Here is a 25,476-nt window from a genome sequence, read left to right on the forward strand (position 1 = left end):
GTAACAACATGAGTGAACTTGGGACATCAGGCCAAGTGAGATAAAATAGACGAATACTACATAATTCCACTTGTATAAGGAATTTAAAATAGTCAAATTCATGGAAGCAGAGAATAAAATGGTGGTTGCCAGAGGCTTGGGTGAGGAGGAAACAAGGATGTATTAGACAAAGGGTACAAAGCTTCAGTCATGCAAGATGAGTAAGTCCTAGAGATCTACTGTACAGCATAATGTATATATTCAATAATTCTGTATCATACACCTGAAAACTTGCTGAAGGGCAGATTTCATGTTGCATTCTTACCACCAAATAACAATAAGTAAAGAAGACAGGAAGAAAATTTTAGAGGTGATGAATACGTCTATGGCATAAAACAAAAGGTGACCATTTGTTTTATGAATGTACACTTATCTCCAAACTCATCAAGTTGCATACATTAAATATGTACAGCATTTTGTATGTCAATCTTGAGTCAATAAAGTGGTTTAAAAGAACATATATATAGTATATATATGTATGTGTATATATGTGTGTGTGTGTGTGTATAAAATCACCTACGCTATGTCAAAAATAAAATTTCAGCTTTTGGAAGTTGATAAGTATTGGTACATTGCAATTTTTACTTAATTTAATAGTACCACTTTAAATAAATTTAAAATTTTAATTTCAGAACAACATATATGTATCCTGGGTTCTATTTAATAATTACACTGTCGCTTATTGATCAGTGAAAGCTTATATAAAATGAAAAACTGACATAAAAAGACACATAGCAAAACTACACCCTCCTTCTACTTTTTCTTCTAGGATGCCCTATAACAGCACAGCTTAAGGCACAAAAACCTTTCTTCAAGTTCTGACATTCCTAAAGTATAGGTATAATATGAATAACTCTTCATAAATAAAATTAATGACCTCTTATTAAGTCATTTAATCCTAAAATACACATATCTACAACAATAATACATCATATCTTTTAGATGGTTTTTGTGTTTTATCTCATCAATGAGATGTCAAGTCCTCATTTTTCTATGTTCGATATATTCTGTATATTTAAAATATTATTAATTACTCTTGACTTCTTTATTTTAAAGGACAATTTGCCTTTACTATAAAATACTACAATTGAAAATATTTCTATTTAGGTAAATTGTGGCATTTTGAAGCTAATGAATAGCAAATCAGATTATATAGTTCCTAATAAGTAAAAGATGACTATGGAAGAATACTAACATTTAAATTTTTGGTTACATTTTATCAATACATTTTCATGCATCAGTTGGTACCTTTAGCCATCTCTAACGATGATATAAGCCTAATGTAACACTAGATCAACCTTTTACTAAAAGTTTCAAATCATTCAAGGGCACTTACCATGTTCCAGCCAGGATAGAGGTAGTCTGTACCAACAAATTCAAAGTAGTGAGCAAACCCTTCCTTCAGCCACACGTCTTCCCACCACACAGGCGTCACAAGGTCACCAAACCACTGCGGTAACAAAATTAATGGTCATCAAATCAAACAGAATCTATCCCCAAACTATTTTATCTAAAATTGCATGTATTAAACTATGATGATTATAACTGGAATTAATTCCCCAATTGGTTTTGTGATCTTAAAATGTGTTGTGGCAAAACTATATTGATTTATTTGAGTACTTGGGCGACAGTAGATTTTTTATACATGCTTTCAGAGAGGAACAAAAAAGAATAATCAATGAACACAAAAGAATATTTGACTTGGAGAAGAAAGGGCTCAGGAGAGAAAAACTGATGAGAGCTGTCTTCAAATATTTGAAGACCTATTATGTAGCAGAGGAAAGGCTTGTTTCTTGTGACCCTGCAAGTGACAAACCAGGACTAATGAATGGAAATTAGCATGGGTAAATGTCTGCTGAAAATGCAGAAAACCCTCTAACAGACTGAGATGGCCAAAGATGGGAAAATACTGCCTTGAAAGGTAGTGAGCAGTTCATCACAGGAGGTATGTAAGCATCACCCTCTAGTGGCAGAGGCAATTCAGAGAAGATATTTGCTGATTGGTAAAACTAAGGGTTTTTGAGGTCCCTCACACTTGACTCTCCGTGATTCTATTATAATAAAGATTTAGACCAAAAAAAATTTTCTAAGATACCTTTATGAAAAATAATGTAATTTTAAAAGGTATTTTGATTAGACAATGATGTATTATTCTGAAACTTGCTTAGTTCAGGAAAACGTTAAAGGAATTCTTTTCTCATTAAAAAGCAAAAAATACATTATATGCCAGGAGCTAGCCTAAAGACAGGATTCAGTGAAGAAAAGTTAGATAATGTTCCTCCTAATGCAGCTGACATTTTATTGTAGAGGTATGGGGGTTGAGGGGAGGTAGACAATAAAAAAATAAATAAGCAAATGAACAATGCAATTTCAGATCCTAACAAAGTGCTACAGGAATGAGGGAGGAACTGCTTTACATTGTAAAAGCAAAAACATTCTCTCTAAGCAAGTGACATTTGAGCTCAGACTTCAATGATAAGGGAGAGCCAGTCATGAGAAAGGCTTGGGAAGGAGAATTTCAGGGACATGTAATTAACCCTTAATGTGAAGACTCTACGTGGGAATGAGCTATTTAAGAAACAGAAGAAAGACCTGTGTGGCTGGAACATAGTGGACCAGGAGGAGGAAAGCATGAAAGAGTCCAGAAAGGCAGACAAGTACCAGATCATGTATGGCTTTAGCAGCCACATTAACAAGCTTGGCTGACAGTTTCAATAGCAACAGTAAAGTATCTATTCTTCAAGAGAATCTCTCATTGAAATACAAATAAAATCAGCTCTCAGTATGTTGAGGACCACAAAGTAAATGTTTAATCTTTTAATAACTTTTTAAATAAAAAATGCATGTTTCTCCTGTAACTTGAAATCCTATCTTCAGAATTGTGACTACAAATCAGCGTGCAGGAAAGGTAACATAGAAATTAATTGGTTAATGACAATGGAAATTATTTTAAGTGCTTCTCCTAGCTTCTGGTTCTTTACTCCATAGTAAGTGGCCTACAAATACTAAGCTATAACAAGAAAGTAACTTAGAATATGAAACAAATGAAATCCAGTTCTCTGAACAATTATACATTATCGGTGCACTTTCACTTCAACAGAACTATATATCTAACTTGTCATTTATAGGAGCATTCAAAAAGCAAACTGCGTTCGTCTCAAATAATTACAAGATATACAGTCAAAACCATCCTCTTTAGTATAGACTAGGAGCCCCAGACATCTCTGCAAAGGATCCCCTTAAGCCTGGGGTAAGGAACACACCTCAGAGATCTGGTCAACAAGGCAGATACAAACATCTTACAGGTTCAGTGCAAAAAACTGACATTTAGGGGCCAGGCATGGTGGCTCAGGTCTATAATCCCAGCACTTTGGGAGGTCAAGGTGGGTGGATCACCTGAGGTCAAGAAGTTCAAGACCAGCCTGGCCAAGATGGTGAAACCCCATCTCTACTAAAAATATAAAAATGTAGCTGGGCATGGTGGTAGGCACCTGTAGTCCAGCTACTTGGGAAGTTGAGGCAGGAGAATCACTTGAACCTGGGAGGCGAAGATTGCAGTGAGCCAAGATTGCACCATTGCACTCCAACCTGGGTGACAGAGTGAGACACGGTCTCAAAAAAAAAAAAAAAAAAACAAGCTGACATTTATGTAAACGGTCGTCTGGCCCACATCACTTCATCATTAAGTCAGTATTCATTTATTAGCATTTAACAGTTTACCTTCTTTCACTGACAGCATTTTTCACATCACTCTTTCCTTCGTTTTTTCAGCTTTCAAAAAGGTGTGGGGTTTATAATTTATTGAAATCACACTGTATCACAGTGAGATTTCTGGTGTTATAAGTTTAAAGCTATCCATAAATACTGGTAACCAGGACAGGTATCGCTTTCTGTTGGCATGGACATCTATTTTCAGTGACTTTTTCCCACTAAAATTAAGATTCAAATAAGCACTGTGAAATCTAATGCCGTCCATTCATTGTGAGCAAATGCATAAAATCAAAATGAAATTAATTTTATCTTAGCTTCACTACAAAGTTGGCTAATTTACATATGAATTTCTAAACATGCCAAGACAAAAAATATCAATCATTTGAGAACAGAGTCCACGGTTGAGTTAGTGAAAGACTTCCTAAGTGTCTATGTGGTGGGAAAAGGGGAATAACAAATTGATTTCAGCAAAAGCAAATTTTGACACGTACACAAAACTCAGCTGCATCTTGCAGTGATGCAATAAATCATTGCCATCACTGCACTTACCCTATATACACACTGATAATCACAAGAAAATACAGCAAGGTTGATAACTGACTAGATAGGGGCTCCAAAGAGGCTGCTGGGTGGCAGTGCCATCTCACTGCTCAACTAAATGCAATGACAGTTGCTTACTCAATACGACCAGGGTGTTTGTTTTTGTTTATCCTATGATTGAAGAAAAATGACATATCTTCCAGGTAGAACTACACAGTGCTCCTTATAAAATTAAAACTTATTTGGGAGGATAATAATTTAGCTCTTAATGTAGCTATTCAAAATCATTCTCAATAGCTTTTACATTATACTTACACCTGATTCTTTTTCTCATACCTGGTGACATATCTCATGAACAATGACCATGGTGACATCCAGCAAATAAGAAATAGATGAAACACTGGGATCCAGCAGTATTCTTTGTTCCACAAAAATACTTAGTCCCCAGTTCTCCATAGCAGCATACGGATGCTTAGGCACAGCTAAAAGATCTAGAAATAAAATAAAACAGTTCCAAAGGCTTTAACAAAGACACCAGATTCTGAATTTATGTCCTAAAAATGTCCAGAAATCCTAATTATAAGGGATACTTGATTTGACTTAGTGATTTTTTTTTTTTTTTTTCAAATTAAACTACCTGTCATTTCTACATGACAGCAGAAATATAGGCTATCACTGCAAATGCTGGTCATATCCATTCATCACAGTTCATTTTCAAGCCCAGTGCTATAGGTAGCTGGAAGTATCAGTGCCATTATTGATGGGCCCATCCTAATAAATTTCATAAGTCAAGGAAACCAAATGCAGCAGGAACCTACAGAGGCAAAGGCGTTGTGCCTTCTAATGAAAATATATTTGACTCAATGCAGTAAATACTATATTCTTACATTTACCTCAGTATTGTATAAGAGAAAACATTTTATATCTGGTTTAAAATGTGGTGTTATTTTTCTATTTGCTTAAATTCTAGTATATTTTTTCAGTTATATTAAAAGAAAGATGTTACATGTAAATATATCTTACAGAGAAAGCTTTGCTAGTGGATATAATGGAAAAAAAACCCTAAAAACTATTGAGGGGACCCACAGACTCTGGTCTGGCTCTGTCATCAACTGGCTATGCAACATCAGTAAATCACTTAACTTCTTAAGACCACAATTCCCTCACCTATGAAATAAGGTCATTAGCCTTAATTATCTCTAAAATACCTTCTAGCTCCAAATATCTACAAATAGATGATTCTAAGATCTGTGCTTATTTTAAAAGGTCATAGAGGTATTATCAACTTCTGGTTATGGTGACACAAAGAGTTCATGCTTTGATGTACTCCCTCTGCTCCAGAGGCATAGTGATGATAAATAAAATATTAAAAGGGAAAACGAAAAAAACATCTCCAGGCTTAAAAATAAACCTCTCCCTGGACGAGAAATGGTACAGAAATGCAAAGTGGTGATTGCATGTGAAGCCACAGGCCTGCTGGGCACTGGCTCCAGCATTAGGCAGTGGCGGCTGGGAATTGGCTCTGGCAGATCCTTCCAGAGCCAAAAGGACCTAAGCCATGCTGACTACTTAATGCCAGGGATTGAGGTAGGGCATGCATGCTCATGAAAACAGGTTGAAAATAGCTGGCGCTCCTTGCTTCCTGGGAAAGTCAGTAAGTGGCAGGGTAGAAATTTGAACCCAGCAGCCTGGTTCCAGCACCTGTGCTTTTAATCACAATGCCAAGCATAGTGTTTACAGTCTCTGACTCAGAAGTTCTACTTCTCGATACAACCCTGGGGTAACTCCCTACGATGCAACAGGAAATTGTATAAGAATGTTCGCTATAGTATTGTTTGTACAGGTGAAAAGGGAAAATTAAGTGCGTTTAAGCAAGGTAAAGGACAAAGAAACTGAGAAATAGGTATATAAAGGAATATTACACAGCAATCAAAACAATTGATCTTACCACTAGATTCTAACACTACATACGTCAACATGGACAATCTGAGAAAGAAAATATCAAGGAAATAAGTGAAGAGTAAAATGACCCTATAATAATATCCACTATTTAAAAACAAGTAGAATAACACCATGTGTTGTAAATGGATACTCATACATGAACACATGCACAGAGACGGTAATGGCAAGATGCACACACAAACACACATACAGCAATGATAAACATTAAAGTCATGATGGCTTAATGGAAGAAAGGAGGGGAAAAGGATGGAAGACTGTCACACAGTGAATTAAAAAGTTATGTTTTTAATAAGAATATTTCACTGTTGGTGGTATGGGTGCTGATTATAACATTATTGATTCTTTTCCACATGCTTTAAATATGTCAAAATAAGAAAAAGAATAAAATAGTCAACAATCTTATAATAAGGTTGATTTTTCTTTATTCCTGACTTTACAAAATATCTTCTCAGCATTGGTTGTGGGTATTTGTTGCTGCTGTTTCTGTTTGTTTGAGATGGAGTCTCACTCTGTCGCCCAGGCCAGAGTGCAGTGGTGCAATCTTGGCTCACTGCAACCTCCACCTCCTGGGTTCAAGCGATTTTCCTGCCTCAGCCTCCTGAGTAGCTGGGATTACAGGCATGCACCACCATGCCCAGCTAATTTTTGTGTTTTTAGTAGAGACGGAGTTTCACGATATTGGCCAGGCTGGTCTTGAACTCCCGACCTCATGATCTAACCACCTTGGCCTCTCAAAGTGCTGAGATTACAGGTCTAAGCCATTGCACCTGGCCGGTTGTGGTCTTAAGTCTGAAACGTATATTAAAGTAAGTCAAATATGACCCCGTCTTCTGCTACATTTTAGACTAAGCATGAGGGCATAACAGTTATAACACACAAAAAAGGGAAATATGAGGTAATACTTGAGAATTAAGAGTGCTGAGCGAGAGAAAAAACAAATCTGATTGGGGAGGTTTTCAAAGAGATGGTACTTAAGTTGAACTTCAAAAGGTAAATAGGATATCAAAGGGCAGAAACAAGTAATCTGCGCATTCACATATACAACAAATACTGATTGAGCATCTCCTTTGCTCAGTATAGACATGGTTTTGCCCTGTCCTGCAAGCTCCTTGCTCTCTGTCATCATCGTGCTTATATGCATACGTGAGTGTGTGCAGGAGGTCAATTAACCAGTAATAAATGAATGAGAAAATTGGTAAATGATAAATGCTACAAAGAAAATGTAACAGAGTAAGATATTGATTGATTGGTGGGGTAGGTGTGGTGTGGTCAAGGCAGCCCTCTCTAAGGTAGTCACATTTCATCTGAGATGTGAGCAATGGTAGAAACTAGCTTGTTTGAAATCGGAAGTGCATTCTAAGAGAGGACAACAAATGCAAAGGCCCTAAGGTGAAAATGAGACAAGTATGCTAGATAAAGAAGGTTGATGTGGCTGAAATATATAAAGAGAAGGAACACAGATCAGAGAACTGGTATGAATTGTAAGTTCATAAGCAACAGATATTCTTTTATATAAGATTTTACCTTAACACCTTGTGTAAATATGTATGAACAAACCAGATAACAGAACCACAGTGTGTCAACTTTGTCACCAGTAGATGGCAACAACAGTAGCAGGTCTGGTGTCATTTACTTGTAGCAACATGTGACTAATGAACAAGCCTTCTGACCCAAGCCTGTGACAAAGTAGAGGCAATTCTGTAAGCTGTAGTCCTCCAGGAGCCAAGAGTAGTCGGTCATCAGGGCTAAGCGAGCATATCAAGCCACACATTGGGATTTGGATTGGCTCAAATAGCACAGGAAGAAGACTCGACACATATGAGCCAGATGCAGTCTAGGAGTTTGGAATAAAGAGGAAGCTAAACGAGCATATCAAGCCACACATTGGGATTTGGACTGGCTCAAATAGCACAGGAAGAAGACTCTACACATATGAGCCAGATGCAGTCTAGGAGTTTGGAATAAAGAGGAAGGTAGACTTGGGTGCATTTGTCAGAAAGCAAAAGCCTGACTAACAGCATAAGGAGATATGGTGTGGAAACAACTGGAGGCTGGTGATAAAGATATCAGGCACTGGTAACCTAAGCAGGCAGCTGGTTACATACTGGAATTGAGAGGTATGAGGTTACAAAAGTCAGGCCTGGGTAACAAGATTACAGATCAACCAAATAAGGACTCTTCAGCAAATGGAGCCAGAGTCAAATTAAAGTCATTAAAGAATAGAGTAAAACACTGATCAGTAGTAGAGGACGGCTTCTTATATATACACAGGTTTTATAATAAATATGAGGAACCATGATTATAGATGGCAGAGTAGTGAAAAAATAAAGAAAACATTGTATGCTACTAACCTTATAACAGTGTATTGAAGAAACTTAGATTTTGTTGAAGCAACTATGGAGAAGTATTTTTAATTGTGGCTCTGTTCTATGTCTTCACAACTTAAGGAATCTTATATGACAGGTTTATAATTTAAGAGCACCTACATCAAGTATATATCCACACAAACATTTGTACACAAATATTCATAAAAGCCTATTTCCAGTAGCTAAAAACTAGGAACAACTCAAATGTCCATCAATAGGTGAATAAATAAAGTAGGGTATATCCATGCAATAAAATACTACTCAGCAATAAAAAGAAATGAACTATGGTTACAGTCCACAACATGATTGAATCCCAAAATAGTGATACGGAGTAAAAAAAAGAAGAAAGCTGTATCTACTGTATGATTCATGCCATTTATGTAAAATTCCAGAAAATGCAAACTAATCTATAGTGTCAGAAAGCACATCAGAGGTTGCCTGGGGACAAAGATGGGAGGAGTTAGAAGATAGCGACGGGAAACTTTTGGGAGTGATGAATATGTTCATTATGGTGATAATTTCCTGTGTGTATACATGTGTTAAGGCACCAAATTGCATACTTTAAATATGGACAGTTTTATTGTACATTACTGTACCTGAATGAAGCTATTAAAAAAAAAAAAAAGCAAACTCAGTAACAAAAATACTCTTTATTTAAGGCAGATAACATTAGTTCACAATGAATTAAATTATTTTAATTTTCGCAAAAGAAATTTGTTATGAGACTATACTCATTAAAATGTATACCCATAACTCTTTCATATGCCTTGAAAAAAGAAGAAAATTCAAATGTTTCAGAATCTAATTTACTTGGAAAGTCAAAGAAAATGCTTGATAAAAGTAGGCATAGTAGTCTGCTTCCAATTAAATGGTATAGTACAAAAAACTATAGACAGATATGAAATAATTCATATAATACTAGTGAATGTGATAACATAAATTAACATAAAAATCTGACTTGTTCTACTTGTTTGCCTCCTACTCACCCTCAATGCACTATAATTTGCCTTCTATTCTTAACACTATCCTGAAACAGCTCTGAATAACTAAATTCACAAACTCTCATGGACACTTCTCAGAACTCATCTTTTTTTGGCATTGCTGAGAATTATCATATGGTAGGCTAGTGTCTATAATAACAGAATATCCATGTTTTTCCTCCACTTCTCAGATTAGCCTTTCTTCTTGTTTTGTTCTGTTTTGTTTTTCATTTTCTTGCCACTCTCTGACTTTTGAAAATCAAAGTTTCCAGGATTTACATCTGTGGCTTCTGTGTTGCTTTGTTTTACTAACTGCTATGATTTAAATGTGTCCTTTCTGAAATTCACACTGAAATGTCATCTCTATAGGTCTCTTCTGCCATCTGAAGACACAATATTCATCCCCTCTGGAGAATGCAGCAACAAAGAGTCATCTTGAAAGCAGAGAGTAGACCCTACCAGACAGCAAACTGGCCTGTGCCATATCTTGGACTTCTCAGCCTCCGGGATTATAAGAAATAAATTTCTATTATTTGTAAATTACCCAGTCTCGGGTATTTGGTTATAGTAACATAAATGGACTAAGATACTTACTCTGCTACTTATTTTCTTTGAGTGTTCTCATCCACTTTAACATCATCCATCACCACCCACATGCCCAGACTGCTCTCTTTGAACACTAGATGAAAATATCTAAGCATCTTATAGTAGGCTGCTATTTGATAGGCCCCCAGTGTGCTGTGCCTCCTTGTGTAAGCCTCTCCCCTTTTAATCTGGTGAAATAGTACATACTAAAGGAAAGTTAAGAAAACCTTGCAGCTTTGTTTTGCCCTCTAGGGAAAGTCAGCCCTCATAAAATAAAATGGCCCATTGCCCTGAGAACATCATGCAGGGAGAAACCTCACAACTTTGCAAAAGGTCCAAAGAATCACTAAATGAGGTCTGTTCAATAGTATATACTAACTGAAATCCAGTCTCCAGCATTAGTGAAAGTGTTGCCTTATTACCCTTCTGATGCATAACCTTGTAAGTTAGAAATGTATTCTAATATATTGCAGATTATTAAATAATCACCAACAAAAATGTGTACAATATCAGTTCTCTCCTGTCTGCCACAGTCAGATTCTTATCTCACAGGTCATGATAGTCAGTCCAGAATAAGGTGCTTTGCCCCTGCTTTGAGCTCCTCTAAGCCCTGGCTCCAGTGCGAAAGAGTCTGGTATCCTCCAGCTCAGATATTCTCCGCTACATGATCAAGCTCACACTCCGCACTCTAAGTGTGAGAAGAGTACAGGAGATGCTCTCTGATATGTGACCTCAGATAGTTATCAATTGTCCTACTTTCTCTCATACTTTCCTTTTGCCTAAGTCATACTACCTACAGTACTGACTTTTCCTGGCAATATTTCTTCACCAGCCAATTTCTGCCTTCTAGTTTTCCACACTCAAACTTATCAGTTCATTCTAGATTTGTCATTCATTTATTTAGCTAATTTGAGATTCATAACAAAGTCTGTAATAAGATCAGAACCTGAATGCCCCAGACTTCAACCTTAATCCTGAGGGGAAAAGGGATAGAAAGTCCTGGAAGACAAGAGTTTTAATGCTGAAGAAATAAATATCCCAGCGATTCAGGAGCATCACCTCAGCAGCCAATCCCTCCATGCCTCGGCAGAAAACAGACCTGCTGCTGAGCCACTAGTGTAGTCAGGGCATGTGGCATCTTCCTGAAAAGCAGCACTGGTCTCTGATGGGATGTAAGATATTTTTGCTCAGAAAATCTAAAGTGCCATACATTCATATTAGAAGTTGTGGTTTCAGAACAGAATAAATTCTATAAATTTGTTCTTTCTGGTTTTCCTTGTACATGTAATGTACTGCTTTGAATCAGGCATTCATTCATTCATTCAATAAAGTTTGCTGAGTCCTTATTCTGTTTGAGCAGAGAAGGAGACTAACAAAGATGCTGCTATGTCCAAGCTCATGTTCCAGTTTTGAGGGGTTGGGGAATGCAAGTAGGGCAGGGAGCCAAATAGTACACAAATAGACAAATAGATAATATGAGACTGCAATTGGGACTATCATGAAAATTACACATAATATGTTAAAGAATAACAGAGTTGGAGGCAGAATACATTTGATCAAATGACCAGGAAAAGTTGAAGAAAATTAGTATCTAAGCTGAAACATCAACCCAATCCAGGAAGACAGGGCAGTTTTAATCTTAATCATTGCATTTGCTGTGCTAGCATAGTACCAAGCGCATGGCTAATGTTCAAAAGGTAATTGCAAAATAAATGAATAGCTACCTTGTGATGGCAAGTCATGGTAAATATAGCTTACAACTAGTTTTGCCTGCAATCCTAAGCCACACAGATGTATAACCACTATCAACACCACCCAGGAAAGGGCCTTTGGTTCAACAGTTCTGGTCATGAATTCCACGGTTTCACTCTGCCATGTAAAGAACTCTGCAGCTCTTCTGAATCACCTCTCGACTCCTATGCAAAGTGTCACTTAGATGCATTCCCTCACGATTCACAGATGGGCTCTATGCATACTGATTCTTCCAACCCAAAACCATCTTGTGCTCAAATCTGCAGCCTTCTGACCTAACTCTTACTTCTGTGTCCCGCCCCATTTCACCCTTTGAATTTTACCTTCAATGTTATCACCAGGCTGTACTCTAGTAGCATCTCAATCACAATCCAAGTTATTTTTCCAGCTCTGCTCCTCAGATCTTATTGGCAGAAGGCAATGGATATAATGTTTAAAGCTGCAAGTTGTGGAGTCCATACGGGGTTTGGGATCCAAACCCACATTGTTTAACCTCTCTCAGCTTTCACTTCCTTATTGATAGCATGGGGATATTAACAGTACCCGCTGTGCAAGTTGCTGTGAAGATTAAATGAGTTATACCATGTAAAGCACTTAGTCCTACATAGTAAGCAAGATAAATGTTATCACTATTTGAGATCTTTCCAGTCCTTCCCCACTCTGGGGAATCGAATGCATCACAGGCCTCAGGAAAGAGAGGAGGAGGAGTCTTATCTTCAAAGAAAGATGAAGTTTAGGTTAATACGTTCCATTATAGATTTTAATTTTCAAATTAAAATTTTATCTTGTGATTTAAAACAACATAGATCCTACTTAAGAATGAGCCAGAAAACATTATAGGATATGCCCATATTATCATCCAGGGACATTAATTTTAAAGGCATAGGTTAAAAAAAAAAAAAAGTTGTATTTTGATTATACCATGACTGGCTGTTGCTCAAGACTGTCTATATGCCTTTGTGTTTAAGAATAAAAAATGGAACATCTTGCTCTGAAGATTAATATATGGGGCTAGTAAAAATATAAACTACATTTGAAATAGTAATAGTAATAAGACAAAATTTATAGAAGTAACCCACAACTAATATTTATAAAATGAGAACTACCATTCTTTTTCTTCCTTTCAAGGGTATATTCTCAAGGTTTTTACTAATAAACCAGTTAGGTTCTGAATGACTGTTTTTCAGTTTGTTTGACAAAGAAGTTTAAACTTTGCTATCCTTAGATACATTTCTACCAAATTTAGGAGTCGGTCCTTCGAAGTTTTAAAGCAAAATACATTTTTCTCCTGATGGACTTTTTATTTGGGCATCATTCATTTAAAACAGACTAGTTTCAGCTACACATTGTGGATTCTAACAGAACTTTCATCAGCACTACTTGTATTCAGAAGCTTAGCTTTCAAGTTCTCAAACTTCTAGCATTCTCCTGAATTAGCATTAGGCCATAATAGGCAGTCAGTGTTTTTGCTGATCCTCCTGCCACACATTCAAACGATTTTTTTTTTCATTTCAGCAATCAATTTTCCTCGACATTTACTGATTACTGTCAATTGCAATGGAGAAACACTTTACACGTGTTGCTTGATTTCCTTTTTTCCCTGAAAAAGGCTTTCTGTGCCAAAGGATATATCCCATATGCACAGGGAACATTTGTCAGTTTCTTGCCCCTTTAATTTTTAAAATTAGTGCCACTTTGATTTTAACCATCATATTTTTTTGCTGTGTATCTAGTACTTTCAAAATCACAGTCTTTGCTTTAAGAAACATTATTAGGTATGAACACAGAAAAAGACATTAAATGACTCCTTCTGCCCATCCACTGGTGATAGCCCAAGTTGACTAATACTTGTTATATAACAAAGATTTGCTGTTATCTCAGAGAATACAGGTTGAATGTAAGGTTCTTTCCTATTAAGGTTCTATTTACAGTGTATTTTCATTTATTCCAAAAACACTTGCTCATTACCTAATACTGGCCAGACTGATCTAGGATGGGCATATAAACATTGAACAATAAAGACATAGTCCCCTTAAATTTTCATGGAGCTTAAAAACCAATGGGGGATACAAACAAGTTAAAAAGTATATATATTATAGACACACATGATGGCAATTACAATGTAGCGCATATGCTACAACAAGTGCACAGTATAATGGCTGCAGCATAGAGCAGGGATTAAGAACATGAACTCAATTCTGCTACTTAATGGGGCACGTTACTGATCCTCTCTACCCATCATTTTCCTCACCTGTAAAATGAAGATGACTATAATTGCAACTATTTTGCAGGATTACTGTGAGGACTATTGTTGAAACACAATTCTCAAGGGTCTCTCACATTTCTGTATATCTTATGAACACAGGCACTGACTGCTTTTTGTTCCACACTTTCTTTTTAAGGATGGTTTTGTATAGCAAAAACAGATATAGTACGCTCTCCAGAGCAAAAGGCTGGCATACATACTATCACTTTTTAAAGAACCACATTCCCTAGGGTCAGGTATATAATCCACTGTTTGTGCAGGTATCAGCTGGACCTCTGTGTGTCACTCTTGGGAATTAGGGCTCTGGGAACTGGCACAAAAAAATGATGATACCAGCAGAACACAGTGGCTCATACATGTAATCCCAGCACACTGAGAAGCCAAGGAAACAGGATCACTTGATCCCAGGAGTTCAAGACAAGCCTGGGCAACATAGTCAGACACTGTTTCTACTAAAATAACAAATTAGTTGGGCATGGTGGTGCACGCCTGTAGTCCTAGCTACTCTGGAGGCTGAGGTTGGAGGATAGCTTGAACCCAGGAGGTCAAGGCTGCAGTGAGCTATAATGTTGTCACTGGACTCCAGCCTAGGCAACAGAGTGAGACCCTGCTTCTAAAAGAATAAAAAATGCTTATACTCTGGCTACTGCTGTAGCTAGAATAATAATGTCTTTTATTTCTAGTCCAAGAGTTTCATGACTTCTGCCAGCATTCATGAAACAGTGGCAGTCTGACTAGTTGATATTACAAGTAGGATAAGGTAAAACCTTAGACTCCTCACAGTTCTTGACAACTATACAAATTAATATAGGTTGTATGCTTAGAACAGTACTTAGCAATTGTTAAGTTCTCAATAACTGTTAGTTATTGTGGATAAAAAATGTCCAGGTCCTCATTCCTGGAACCAGTGACTATATTAGGTTACTTGGCAAAGGGGCATTAAGGTTGCAAACAGAACTAAGGTTGCTAATCAGCTGAAATTAAGATGGGAAGAATAGCTCGGATTATACAGGTGGACCCAATATCATCACAAGTGTCTTGAAAAGTGAAAGCAGGAGATGGGAAGAAAGTCAGTGTCAGATTAATGAAATGTTAGAAAGACTCTACCAGGCATTCTGCTTTGAAGACAGAAGGGGACCATGAGCTGAGGAATGCAGTCTCTAAAAGCTGGAATAGTTCCAAAAATGTAGAAGATTTTCCCCTAAACTCTCCAGTGAGAGTAGTATCAGACTTTCAGCCTACATAATTGTAAGATAATAAATTTGTGTTGTGTTAAGCCACTAATTAGGTGCTAATTTATTATCGCATCAATAGGAAATGAAGTTAACCATTATCATCATCATTACCTTTATTATTATTACCATTACTCTGTAAAAGAAGTCTCTAATATTGACAGAAAAATGAGAAAAGCCTTCCTTAGACAATGCCAATTATGGGATCTGTTGAGTGAACAGTGGGTAGCCAGAGGGGAAGTGTATTTCAGGTTAAGGAAGTAGCATAGGCAAAGAAGAGACAACACAGTACCTTCAGTAATCAAAAAAACTGGATCAATATGACTGAAGCATATACTGATAAATCCTGCTTTGGACATGCTGAGTTTGAGTTACCCCTAGAACATCCAAATAGAGATATCTACTAAGAGGCTGAATGTAGAAGTCTGATGCATTGGGGAGAGGCTGGGGTGGGGAAAAAGATTTAAGAAGTCATCAGCACATAGATGGGAGGAGCCCATGATCAATGCTGAGTAGAGAAGAGGGCTAAGACAGATGTCTGAGGAGCACTAAGATTGAAGAGACAGGCAGCGGACGAAGGTAACTGGGGGTAGGGCCCACAAAGTATACTGACAAGATGCTGTCATGCAAAGGGGAAAGAAAATCAGGGAAGTGTGACATCACATCATTCAAGAGTAGTGATCCATCCACAGGGGAGGGAGGAGTTGACGGTGTCTATGAATATCTTAGGTATATTTATAATACACAGGTATATATAATCAAGTAGTTGAATTTTAATTAACAATTTCAAAGAATACTAGTTTCTCATTCAATATTGTTTTCAGCAGATTTCCCAAATCAATTGTAAAACATTTTACACAGATCTGACACCAAATCTAATCCCATATATTAGCACCATCACCTGAAGGGAGGGAAAATCCAGTGCTGTTAGGGGTTCTCATAATTAGCTCTTTAATGAGTGTCAGTTGCTGAGCAGGCCCATCCCACAGCATGGAACTCAGGACTCTCTCCTATTTTCAAAGTCTGAGGTAGGTGGAAATCAATTTAGCGGTTTGAATAGCTCTTTGACACCCTCTAATTGACAGATTCACATTTCCAGTAGAAGGGAGTAGGAAAACAATACTACTTATAAATGAGCATTCTTAACTCTTGAAATTTGCAGTTGTCAGTAAAATGCATTTCCAAATTCTTATGTACTTTAGACAGTGTAAGTGCAAAGTGGTTACCTCTAAAAGAAATTATTTATGTAGGCTTGGCAAAGCGAAAACAAAGATGTATCGTGCCTTAAGGCCAGTTCCTCTTAGCCTAAGCTGTACTAGTAGTTCACACAACATTCAATAAAAAATGCAAACATATAATCCAAAGGAACCAAATGTTCGGTTCTTAGTCTAAAACTGTACAGCATTAATTTCAAACAAAATCAAATACTTGTTGAAGCCCCTGAGAAAAAAAAAAAAAAAACACTGATACCCAAAGTTTGCTTAATTTTTTAAAAATCACTTATTGCAGTGCATAGTATTACCTAATATTAACTGGCATCTAAACAATGAATGGATTATCAGAGAGCTAGTTGTATAAACAGGAGATACTGAAATTCACTGTGAATTTTATAGGTTCCTAGGAACAACTGAGAATGCTTGGCATAATGAGGGCAGAGAAAAGAGAAGAACAGATAATTTAAAAACAGCACAATTATACAAATGGAAAATATGATGACATGGTGTTACTTTACTACATTTTAACACTAAGATGAAGCTAATTTGCCTTTAAGGGAACTAAAAATAGAACCTTATCAATTTAGTCCTTGGCCTGCATACTACTGAAAGACTTTATCTTTTTTATATCCAAACCTATAGACTTTCCATTTGAAATACCATCAAGTCATTCAATGTCATGAAGAAAAATGAATGCCATGTCCCAGTCAGGTTGAATTATGTATCAGCTGGGAGGCATTGATCAAAATATGAGCCATGTCTTTCATTACCAAAGGTAACTAATGCTTTGTTATAAATATCTTCTTGAGAGTATAAAGAAACTGGCTTTTCCAAATTTTTTCACAGAAGAGTTTCTGAGAGCTTCTATTCATTGATTTTTTTCAAGACCCATTACTAGTGTTCCAAATATTCCCTAGTTCAATTTACATTAGATCAAGAAATGAAATACAGAAAGAACCAATAATGAGGCAGAGATTGAACTGAACCCTTTACCTCTCCAAGCTCCAGTATCTAATGTGAATCACTAAGTTATACTCCTAAATTGTATTTTATAAGGAGGAAAACACTTTGTGCCCGTAATGGGAAAATGCTGAGAAGAGATTTTTTTTTTTTGTACTCATCATAAAAATGTTTCTCCTAATGTAAATACTCAGGGAATTGACATAATAGAAAATTGCCAGGAGCCATTTTCCTAACACCACAGTTAATAGAGCATGAGAGTTCTTTAGCTCAAAACGACATGTAACTGATCACTACACTTGCAACAGGAGACTACCATGAAGAAAATGATAACACCCTCCTCATTATTTTTTTCTTGTCCTCCTAATATACTATGCAAATCTTTTATTTGTATACTTGGCATCTATTTGAATAGTCATTCAAATGAAAGCCAGGACTCTAATATAAACATAACATGAAGTGCTATATTAAAAGGCAGAGGTCCAAAAGTGCAAAAGCATCTGCTCATGTTTTGCAGTAGCATTTGGAATATTTCAGTCCTGGATGGGGATGGAACCCTTAAAGCCTGGCCACCTTTCCCCCCTTCTAGCCTGGACAGGGAATGCCCCAAAATGAATGTGATGAAAGCTAACAAACTCAAGGAACATATGTCCAACTCTCTGAGTCTCTGTGTGTGTGTATAATTACATATTATATTTATATAATATTTCTATTATATAAATATACATACTGAGTATATATGAGTGTATATACTGCATAATAAATATTACATATATACACATCAGAATTCAGAATATATGTGTGTGAGTATATACATATATGTATAGCAGATACACATGTAGGATTAAGATTAGCCAAGTTTTGGTAAACTAGTTGAATTCTATGAGTCTATGATTGTAAATTCATACTGAAAGTAGACTCCTCTGTATCTAGTCCTATATAACTCCAGGCAGACGGAAAGATTAAAACCAAGCTATACTTGTGGGTTCTGTCCCAATGGGTCCAATTTAATAATAACAGCAAATAATACTTTTTAAAAATCATTTGTAAAGTCTCCAAATTATAAATACAATAGCTCTAACTTTTATTTCTGACACTTCTAACATCTCAGACTGTTTTAAACCTGACATACTGATCTCTACCACCCTAAAGGGGTCTAATAAATCGTTGACTACTAGGTAAGTTTTCATATTTAATGTAATTGCCATCCCCAACACTTCCATTTGTTACTGGAAACATAAATCTATCCATTAAAGATTCTGCACTTAATTACAAATAAGTATAATGATATTTCAGGAAAAAACATTTCTACAGAAGATACAACATTATAAAACACATTAAATAATCAAAAGTTCTAAATTTACCTTTACAAAAAAAACTTTCAAAATTTTCAGCCTTGACTTATAAAATTATTTTTAAAGTTTACAACTACTAAACACTTGTATAAAGTATGCAGATTTTTGTACCAAATAACCAGTTGGTTATTATTATATTACAAAGATATGCCGCATTTTCAGATCACATATAACATTTTTTTTAATGGCAAAGAGTACCTGAGAAAGTTTTTACAAAATTTTCTATGCTGATCATCTATTGATAAGATTTAGCACTTGGAAATATCAGAAATGTTAAGCCTGAGAACATCAAAGTCATTAAGTTTCTAAATTTGAGATCACCATTGACTCTGAGACTTGATTAAACAGTCATCTCTCCCTTCTTCCTTCCTGACCTTCTTATCCTATATTACTGAGTCTTAGATTAAAGGTGTAAAATATTGTGTTCAATGAATCATAAAGCATTCTCGGTGTTCTGGGAAGCCTAAGATCCATGAAGAGAAATGGCAGGAGGCAAGTTAGGATGGAAGCAAATAAATCTTGAAGGATATTGTACAGCTTTATGGGTTTTTACTTAAATAGTGCAGGACCATGAACAATTTGTGTTTAGGGAGAAAACTATCACACTCTAGCCTTGTTACTCCAAGGTGTGGTTCATGAATCAGCAGCATTGGCATCACCTGAGAATTTGCTAGAGCTGAAGAATCTCAGAACTTGCTCCAGACCAACTGAATGAGAATATGCATTTTAACAAGGTCCTCAGATTACTTATATTTACATTAAAGTTTGAGAATCACAGACTTAGAGTAAGTCTTCCATGATGGGGTCCTTTCCCGTGAGGTTGCTTAAGACTATCCATGAAGATTGGAGAGTAAAATACAATGTTTATTTATATTTATTTTTGCCTGGTACAAAAAGAAATAGATTAAGCTTTTTTCAGTATTCAACATAAGATATTCTCTTTTGTTTATGTAGCAAGATCCATGAATAGGGTTTAGTGGTTCCATAGATGTCATAATAGCACTGCCTTTCTCATTAGTTCACTTTCAAGGGACAAGGGCATGTGACAGCACCTGAGCACCAACTTAAATCAATTTATAAATTATATTATCTAGTTTAAACAATCTTCACAAAATAAATAGATAGCTTAAAAAGATTCCTGAAAAAAATATTATATTGGAGTTAACATTTATAAATGTTTAGATCCCTCAACCATTATACTCCATTTTATCCCATTTTCATTATAAGTTAAAAACAAAGAGTTAATTACACATTTTTAAAAAATTGTCAACAAGCATACTTGCACTATTGATTTATATTACTCTTACAATGAACCTTACTCTAAATGCATATGTGCCTTGAAATTTAGCTATTGAAAATCATAAGTGTACTACTTCAAAAGTAGATAAATTCAGCTAAGTCAGAATAAATGTACTCAAAAACATCTGGTAGTAGTACAAAACTGAAAATGAAAAGGAGACTGCGACAAAAGGTATAAATTCTTCGAAGCTTTATGACACTGCCCATCACCCGAGAAACCCAAATACTTATCCTGGTCAATTTAGGAGAACTTGTGCACCCACAGGTTTAACACAGCATGGTAGCTGCCAAGGCTTATGGTTTGCACCCTCTGAATCAGTGGTCTGAGCTGTACCTGGGCCCCTTTGAGCCACAGCTGGAAATGGAGCAGCTGGGATGCAGGAAGTAGTGTCCCAAGGCTGCTCAGGGCAACAGGGCTCTGGGCCTGACTCAGGAAGCCATTCCATCCTAGCTAGGCCTTAGGGCCTGTGATGGGAGGGGCTGCTTCTTAGGTATCTAAAATACTTTCAAGGCCTTTTCCCCATTGTTTTCTCTATTAGCACTTGCCTTCTTTTTAGTTACGCAAATTTCTCTAGTAAGTGGTTGCTCAGCAGTCAACTTGAATTTTTCCCCTGAAAATGGGCTTTTCTTTTCTACCACAGAGCCAGGCTGCAAATTTTCCAAAATTTACACTCTACTTCTCTTTTAAATACAAATTCCAACTTATTTCTTTGTTCCTGCATCTGAGATAGGCTATTAGAAGCAGCCATGTCACATCTTGAATACTGTTGCTTAGAAATTTCTTTTGCCAGATACCCTAGGTAATCACTCTCAAATTCAAACTTCCACATATCCCTAGGGCATTTACACAATCCAGCCAAGTTCTTTGCTTAGGCAAAACATGAGTGACCCTTGATCCAGCTCCCAATAAGTCTGTCATTTCCATCTGAGACCTAATCAGTCTGGATTTTACTGTTCCTATCACTATCAGCATTTTAGTCACAACTATTTAACCAGTCTCTTAAAAATTCCATACTTTTCTTCATCTTCCTGTCTTCTTCCGAGCCCTCCAAACTCTTCAAATCTCTGCCCATTACTCAGTTCAAAACTTGTTTCCATATTTGTCTGTATCTTTATAGCAATGTCCCACTGCTCAGTACCAATGATCTGTGTTCTCGCATTGCTATAAAGAAATATTCAAGACTGGGTAATTTATGAAGAAAGTAAGTTTAATTGGCTCATGGTTTCACAGGCTGTACAGGAATCATGATGCTGACTTCTGCTTGACTTCTCGGGAAGCCTCAGGAAACTTACAATCACAGCAAAGGGGGAGTAGGCATGTCACATGGCCAGAGCAAGAGCAAGAGAGTGAAGTGGGAGGGGGCTCATGATTTTAAATGACCAGATCTCATGGGAACTCACTATTGTGAGGACAGTATCAAGAGGCTGGTACTAAATCATCCTTGAGAAGTCCACCCCCATGATCTAATCACCTCCCATCGGGTCCCATGTTCAACAATGGGAATTAGATTTCAACATGAGATTTTGGCAGACACACTGTATCCTGTTCTATTTTTATGTTAATGGAAAAGGGGCTCAAAGGATCAACAATAAATCAAAAATAGTAGGGATTTGCACCCAGAGCTATGAGATACTGAAAAGATCATGCCTACGCCGTCTATCCGTCCATTACTAATAATGCAGTCTAAACTATTGTTTTAAAAAGCTTTTTAAAGGAAAAAAAAAATAGTAGAGGCAGTGTGTATGAAATGCCAGAAGACAAAATTCAAAAATCAGATCACATGCATTTCTGCTATTAAATAAGCAACATTTACAGGTTTATTATGGATTAACAGGGTTGATTTCCACAAATATTCAATCCCTTGTCACAGCATTGTAGTATAAAAGGCAAGACTCTGTGTCAACTTGCTCTAAATTTCTTTGCTTTAGTGCCCATGAGTTTATATAAAAATTTAATTAGATCTCTATTTCAAACATAAATTTTTTGGCTACTGAAAGTCTGCATTCTTTAGTATGGTATATTATCTGGTGTCAATGAAAAACATCAAAATGTGCTCTGCCATAAACAAACACACCCCTTAACAAGAACTAGTAATCTTAAACCTTAGAGGAAAAGAGGAAGCTGGATAAGATGCAAACCATGCTCTGTTGACATTTTCAAATTAAGAAAATATATATGGCACAGTACCGACTGCGACAATATACGAATGTTTCATTTCCACTCTGACTGAATATAACAGCAGGTGGTAAAGTGGCATTACAAGCCAGTCACTTACACTTTAAGCCCAAAGGCAAAGTGATCCGTTATTTTTGCAGAGTTAGCTTAAGTTATTCCTCTTCCACACATACAAAAAAAAAAAAAAGTAAAAACAAAAAATTTCCATTACCTCCAAAGGCAAACAAAATGACTAGTGATAATATGTCTCCTTTTCTTTCTTTCATTTTTTTTTTCCTAAATTGATTTCTGTAATGCTGTGGTTCAAATCATTGGGCTAACCTGTAATAGCATTTTACATATTCTAAGACACTTTAGAGATAGTAAGTTGTAATTCTTAATGTCATAATTCAGAATATAATACATAATGGACACAACTTTGAAAAATAGTTCTAAAATAGTCAAATGAATTAGGTTTTAATATTTAACCTTTAAATAATTTTTCTAGAACGCTACTACCATAAGTTTACCAATAGATTAGCTAAAGTGTATTAACCGTTTAACACTGATACTAAATAAAACCAATGCTTATTTGTCAAACAATCGTTACATGGTATGTTTTTCAGTTGAAGTAAATTTGTTTTATCATGAATTCATAGTGGTTTTGTTTGTTAAACTAAATAGAGCCTTATTGCTAGCCCAAATGAAGCCATTACACAATTTACAAAAAGCCACCTCTTACGCAAGGCAATGTAATACCATCAACCAGAAAACAGTCTTAATAAATGCACAAATCTACGTGAATGGCAGCCTTCTAGAGTTGTGCAGTGCACAACTTAATCTATTAGGTTGTGTCAACAGAATTAGCAAGAAATGCTTCCTAATCCATAAAGCACAGAAATATAATGCATTCTGCAAGGAGATAGTGAAACAGGCTTTCAAAATAACAAATACACTTGTAAAGAGATGACTTATGAAACACCATTTTTGATCAAAGGACCTAGTAATCATTAAGAACATGATGGGAAATCAGCTACTTTTTTCTTTACAGAGGATATAGCAAGAAACAAATGGACTTAAGTTAGAAGTGTTACAGTTATAAATTTTTTCTGACAAGAGAGCTATTGAACATTCAGGTAATGTGCCAAGAAAGTCTCTTTACTGAGCATGGTTCTCAGCTGTGCTGTACCTTAGAATAAATTGAGAACCTTTTAGAAATACTGATGTCTGGGCCCCACTCCAGATCAATTCTCTCTGAGTCTCTAGGGGTGCGGTTCAAGCACCAATCTTTTTTGAATATTCTCCAAATAATGTCTAACGTCCAGCCAGGGTTTAAAACATCAGACTTAGAAGGTGATTTTAAAAATAATATTCCTACCTGAGATAGACTAGGATAGTGGTTCTCAAACATGAGTATGTATCAGAGTCACCACCAGGGTTTCATAAAACAGATTGCTTGATTTTGTAGTTGCTAATGCTTTTGGTTAAGAATCATACATAAAGAACCATTGGTCTAGAACCTTACTACTCAAAATATTGCCCTGGAATGGCAATACTGACATCACTAAGAGCCTGTTAGAAATGCACAATCGGGCCCCACCATCACTGAATTGATATTTGGATTTTAACAAGGTCCCCAAGTGATTCACATGTAGATTAAAATTTGAGAAGCAGTGGTCTAGGGCACAGACCAATTAAAAAGTCTCCTGAGATAAGGAGAAATACAAATGGGAATGAAATAGAATAGAGACCTGTAAATAACTGGAGAGCTCATATTCTAAAACCTTCATCCCTAACCAACCAGTGCCCACGTGGGAATGCAGCCCCAGCCTTGCCAGATACTCTAATATTTCAAGAAAGCCAGGAGGAAAAAAGAAAGCAAGCAAGCTAGTAATCTGGATTTTTATGTGAAATCTCCTAACTGTAAAATATTGGCAATTAATTCAAAGGCTTCGTAACACCTTCAAGACCAAAAATATCTATCCATGTGCCATATTAGGCCTAGAGTTTGTCCATTTGTAACGTCTGATCTAGAAAGAGTCAATCATAAATTGAGTTGGAAATAAATCAGTGGAATTCCTTTAAAAGTTTAAGATGAATGATATATTTGGTAACAGTTAATTATTTTCCATAGGTCACATTTCTACCTAACATGAACTCAGCAAAGCAATAGAAATAAATGCTAGGGCAGCTTTGAAATACAAGTTATGGATGAAAGAACATCCAGCTATGAGGTAGGAAGCAAGAGAGGTTGCTGAAATGGGTTGGGATTGTCTCTGAAATACCTGAAAAGCACAAGCAATCAATCTCAAAATGAAAAGGGCCGAGGCACTTGATTATGGGATAAATACACCTATGGACAGTGCAATATTTTCTTCAGAGTGGAAGAAAAATAGTAGTATTATACATGTAGAATTTATTTTCACTTATTAAAAAATATGTGATAAGACAACCTCAGTTCCACAGTTCATCTTCATCTATATTTAATAGCATTAAATCATATCATTTCCTTTAAGAAGCAATTTGAAATAAAAAATTCCAACTGAGGCACACAACATGCTCAATGTCTGATACTTTAGTGATTTCTTGGTCATTAAGTATTTTTCTTTAAACCTTCAAATAATCACTTGTTAAGATGTCTTAGAAGCTATCTGGAGAAGAAGAAGAAGGTACTTGTTGGAAAGGTCACATAGGAATAGGAAAATACAGAGAGCAACTAAGCAGGCTGAGAGAATCATGAAAGTCAAATTACATATCTGAATGGGAGAAAAGAGAATAGAAAAGTTATGAAAACTGCTTATTACTCTGCTGGAGTACCAATAAACAAGCAAAGTTTCATAAAGGTCATGGGAATGGCACAGAAAAAGACCAAGGAGAATATCCAGCCTCTCCTCACCAGGCCTCCTTTAAAATACACTGCTTTCACTATGCGATCCTTAACTCCGTAAGCTTAAGTGGCTTGCTCTCCAGATTCACTAACAGACATTTCTTAGCCTGTGATAAATGATGTTCATAATATGGTTTAGATTTAATCTTATTAAATTATTAAATACTATCTCT

General features: G+C 36.2%; 1 protein-coding gene across 1 annotated transcript in view; it reads right to left on the reverse strand.

Moving 5' to 3' along the window:
• TRHDE (thyrotropin releasing hormone degrading enzyme) overlaps positions 1-25,476 on the reverse strand; it is a 421,266-nt gene that overhangs the window by 205,567 nt on the left and 190,223 nt on the right. The window contains exons 4-5 of the mRNA XM_033221251.1: positions 4,627-4,781; positions 1,376-1,489 (exon numbers count right to left, since the gene is read on the reverse strand). Of these exons, the coding sequence (XP_033077142.1) occupies positions 1,376-1,489; positions 4,627-4,781 (269 nt within the window). The remainder of the gene's footprint in view (positions 1-1,375; positions 1,490-4,626; positions 4,782-25,476) is intronic.

This window comes from Trachypithecus francoisi, unplaced genomic scaffold (genome assembly GCF_009764315.1).
Source record: "Trachypithecus francoisi isolate TF-2019V2 unplaced genomic scaffold, Tfra_2.0 Lachesis_group11, whole genome shotgun sequence".
NCBI lineage: Eukaryota > Metazoa > Chordata > Mammalia > Primates > Cercopithecidae > Trachypithecus > Trachypithecus francoisi.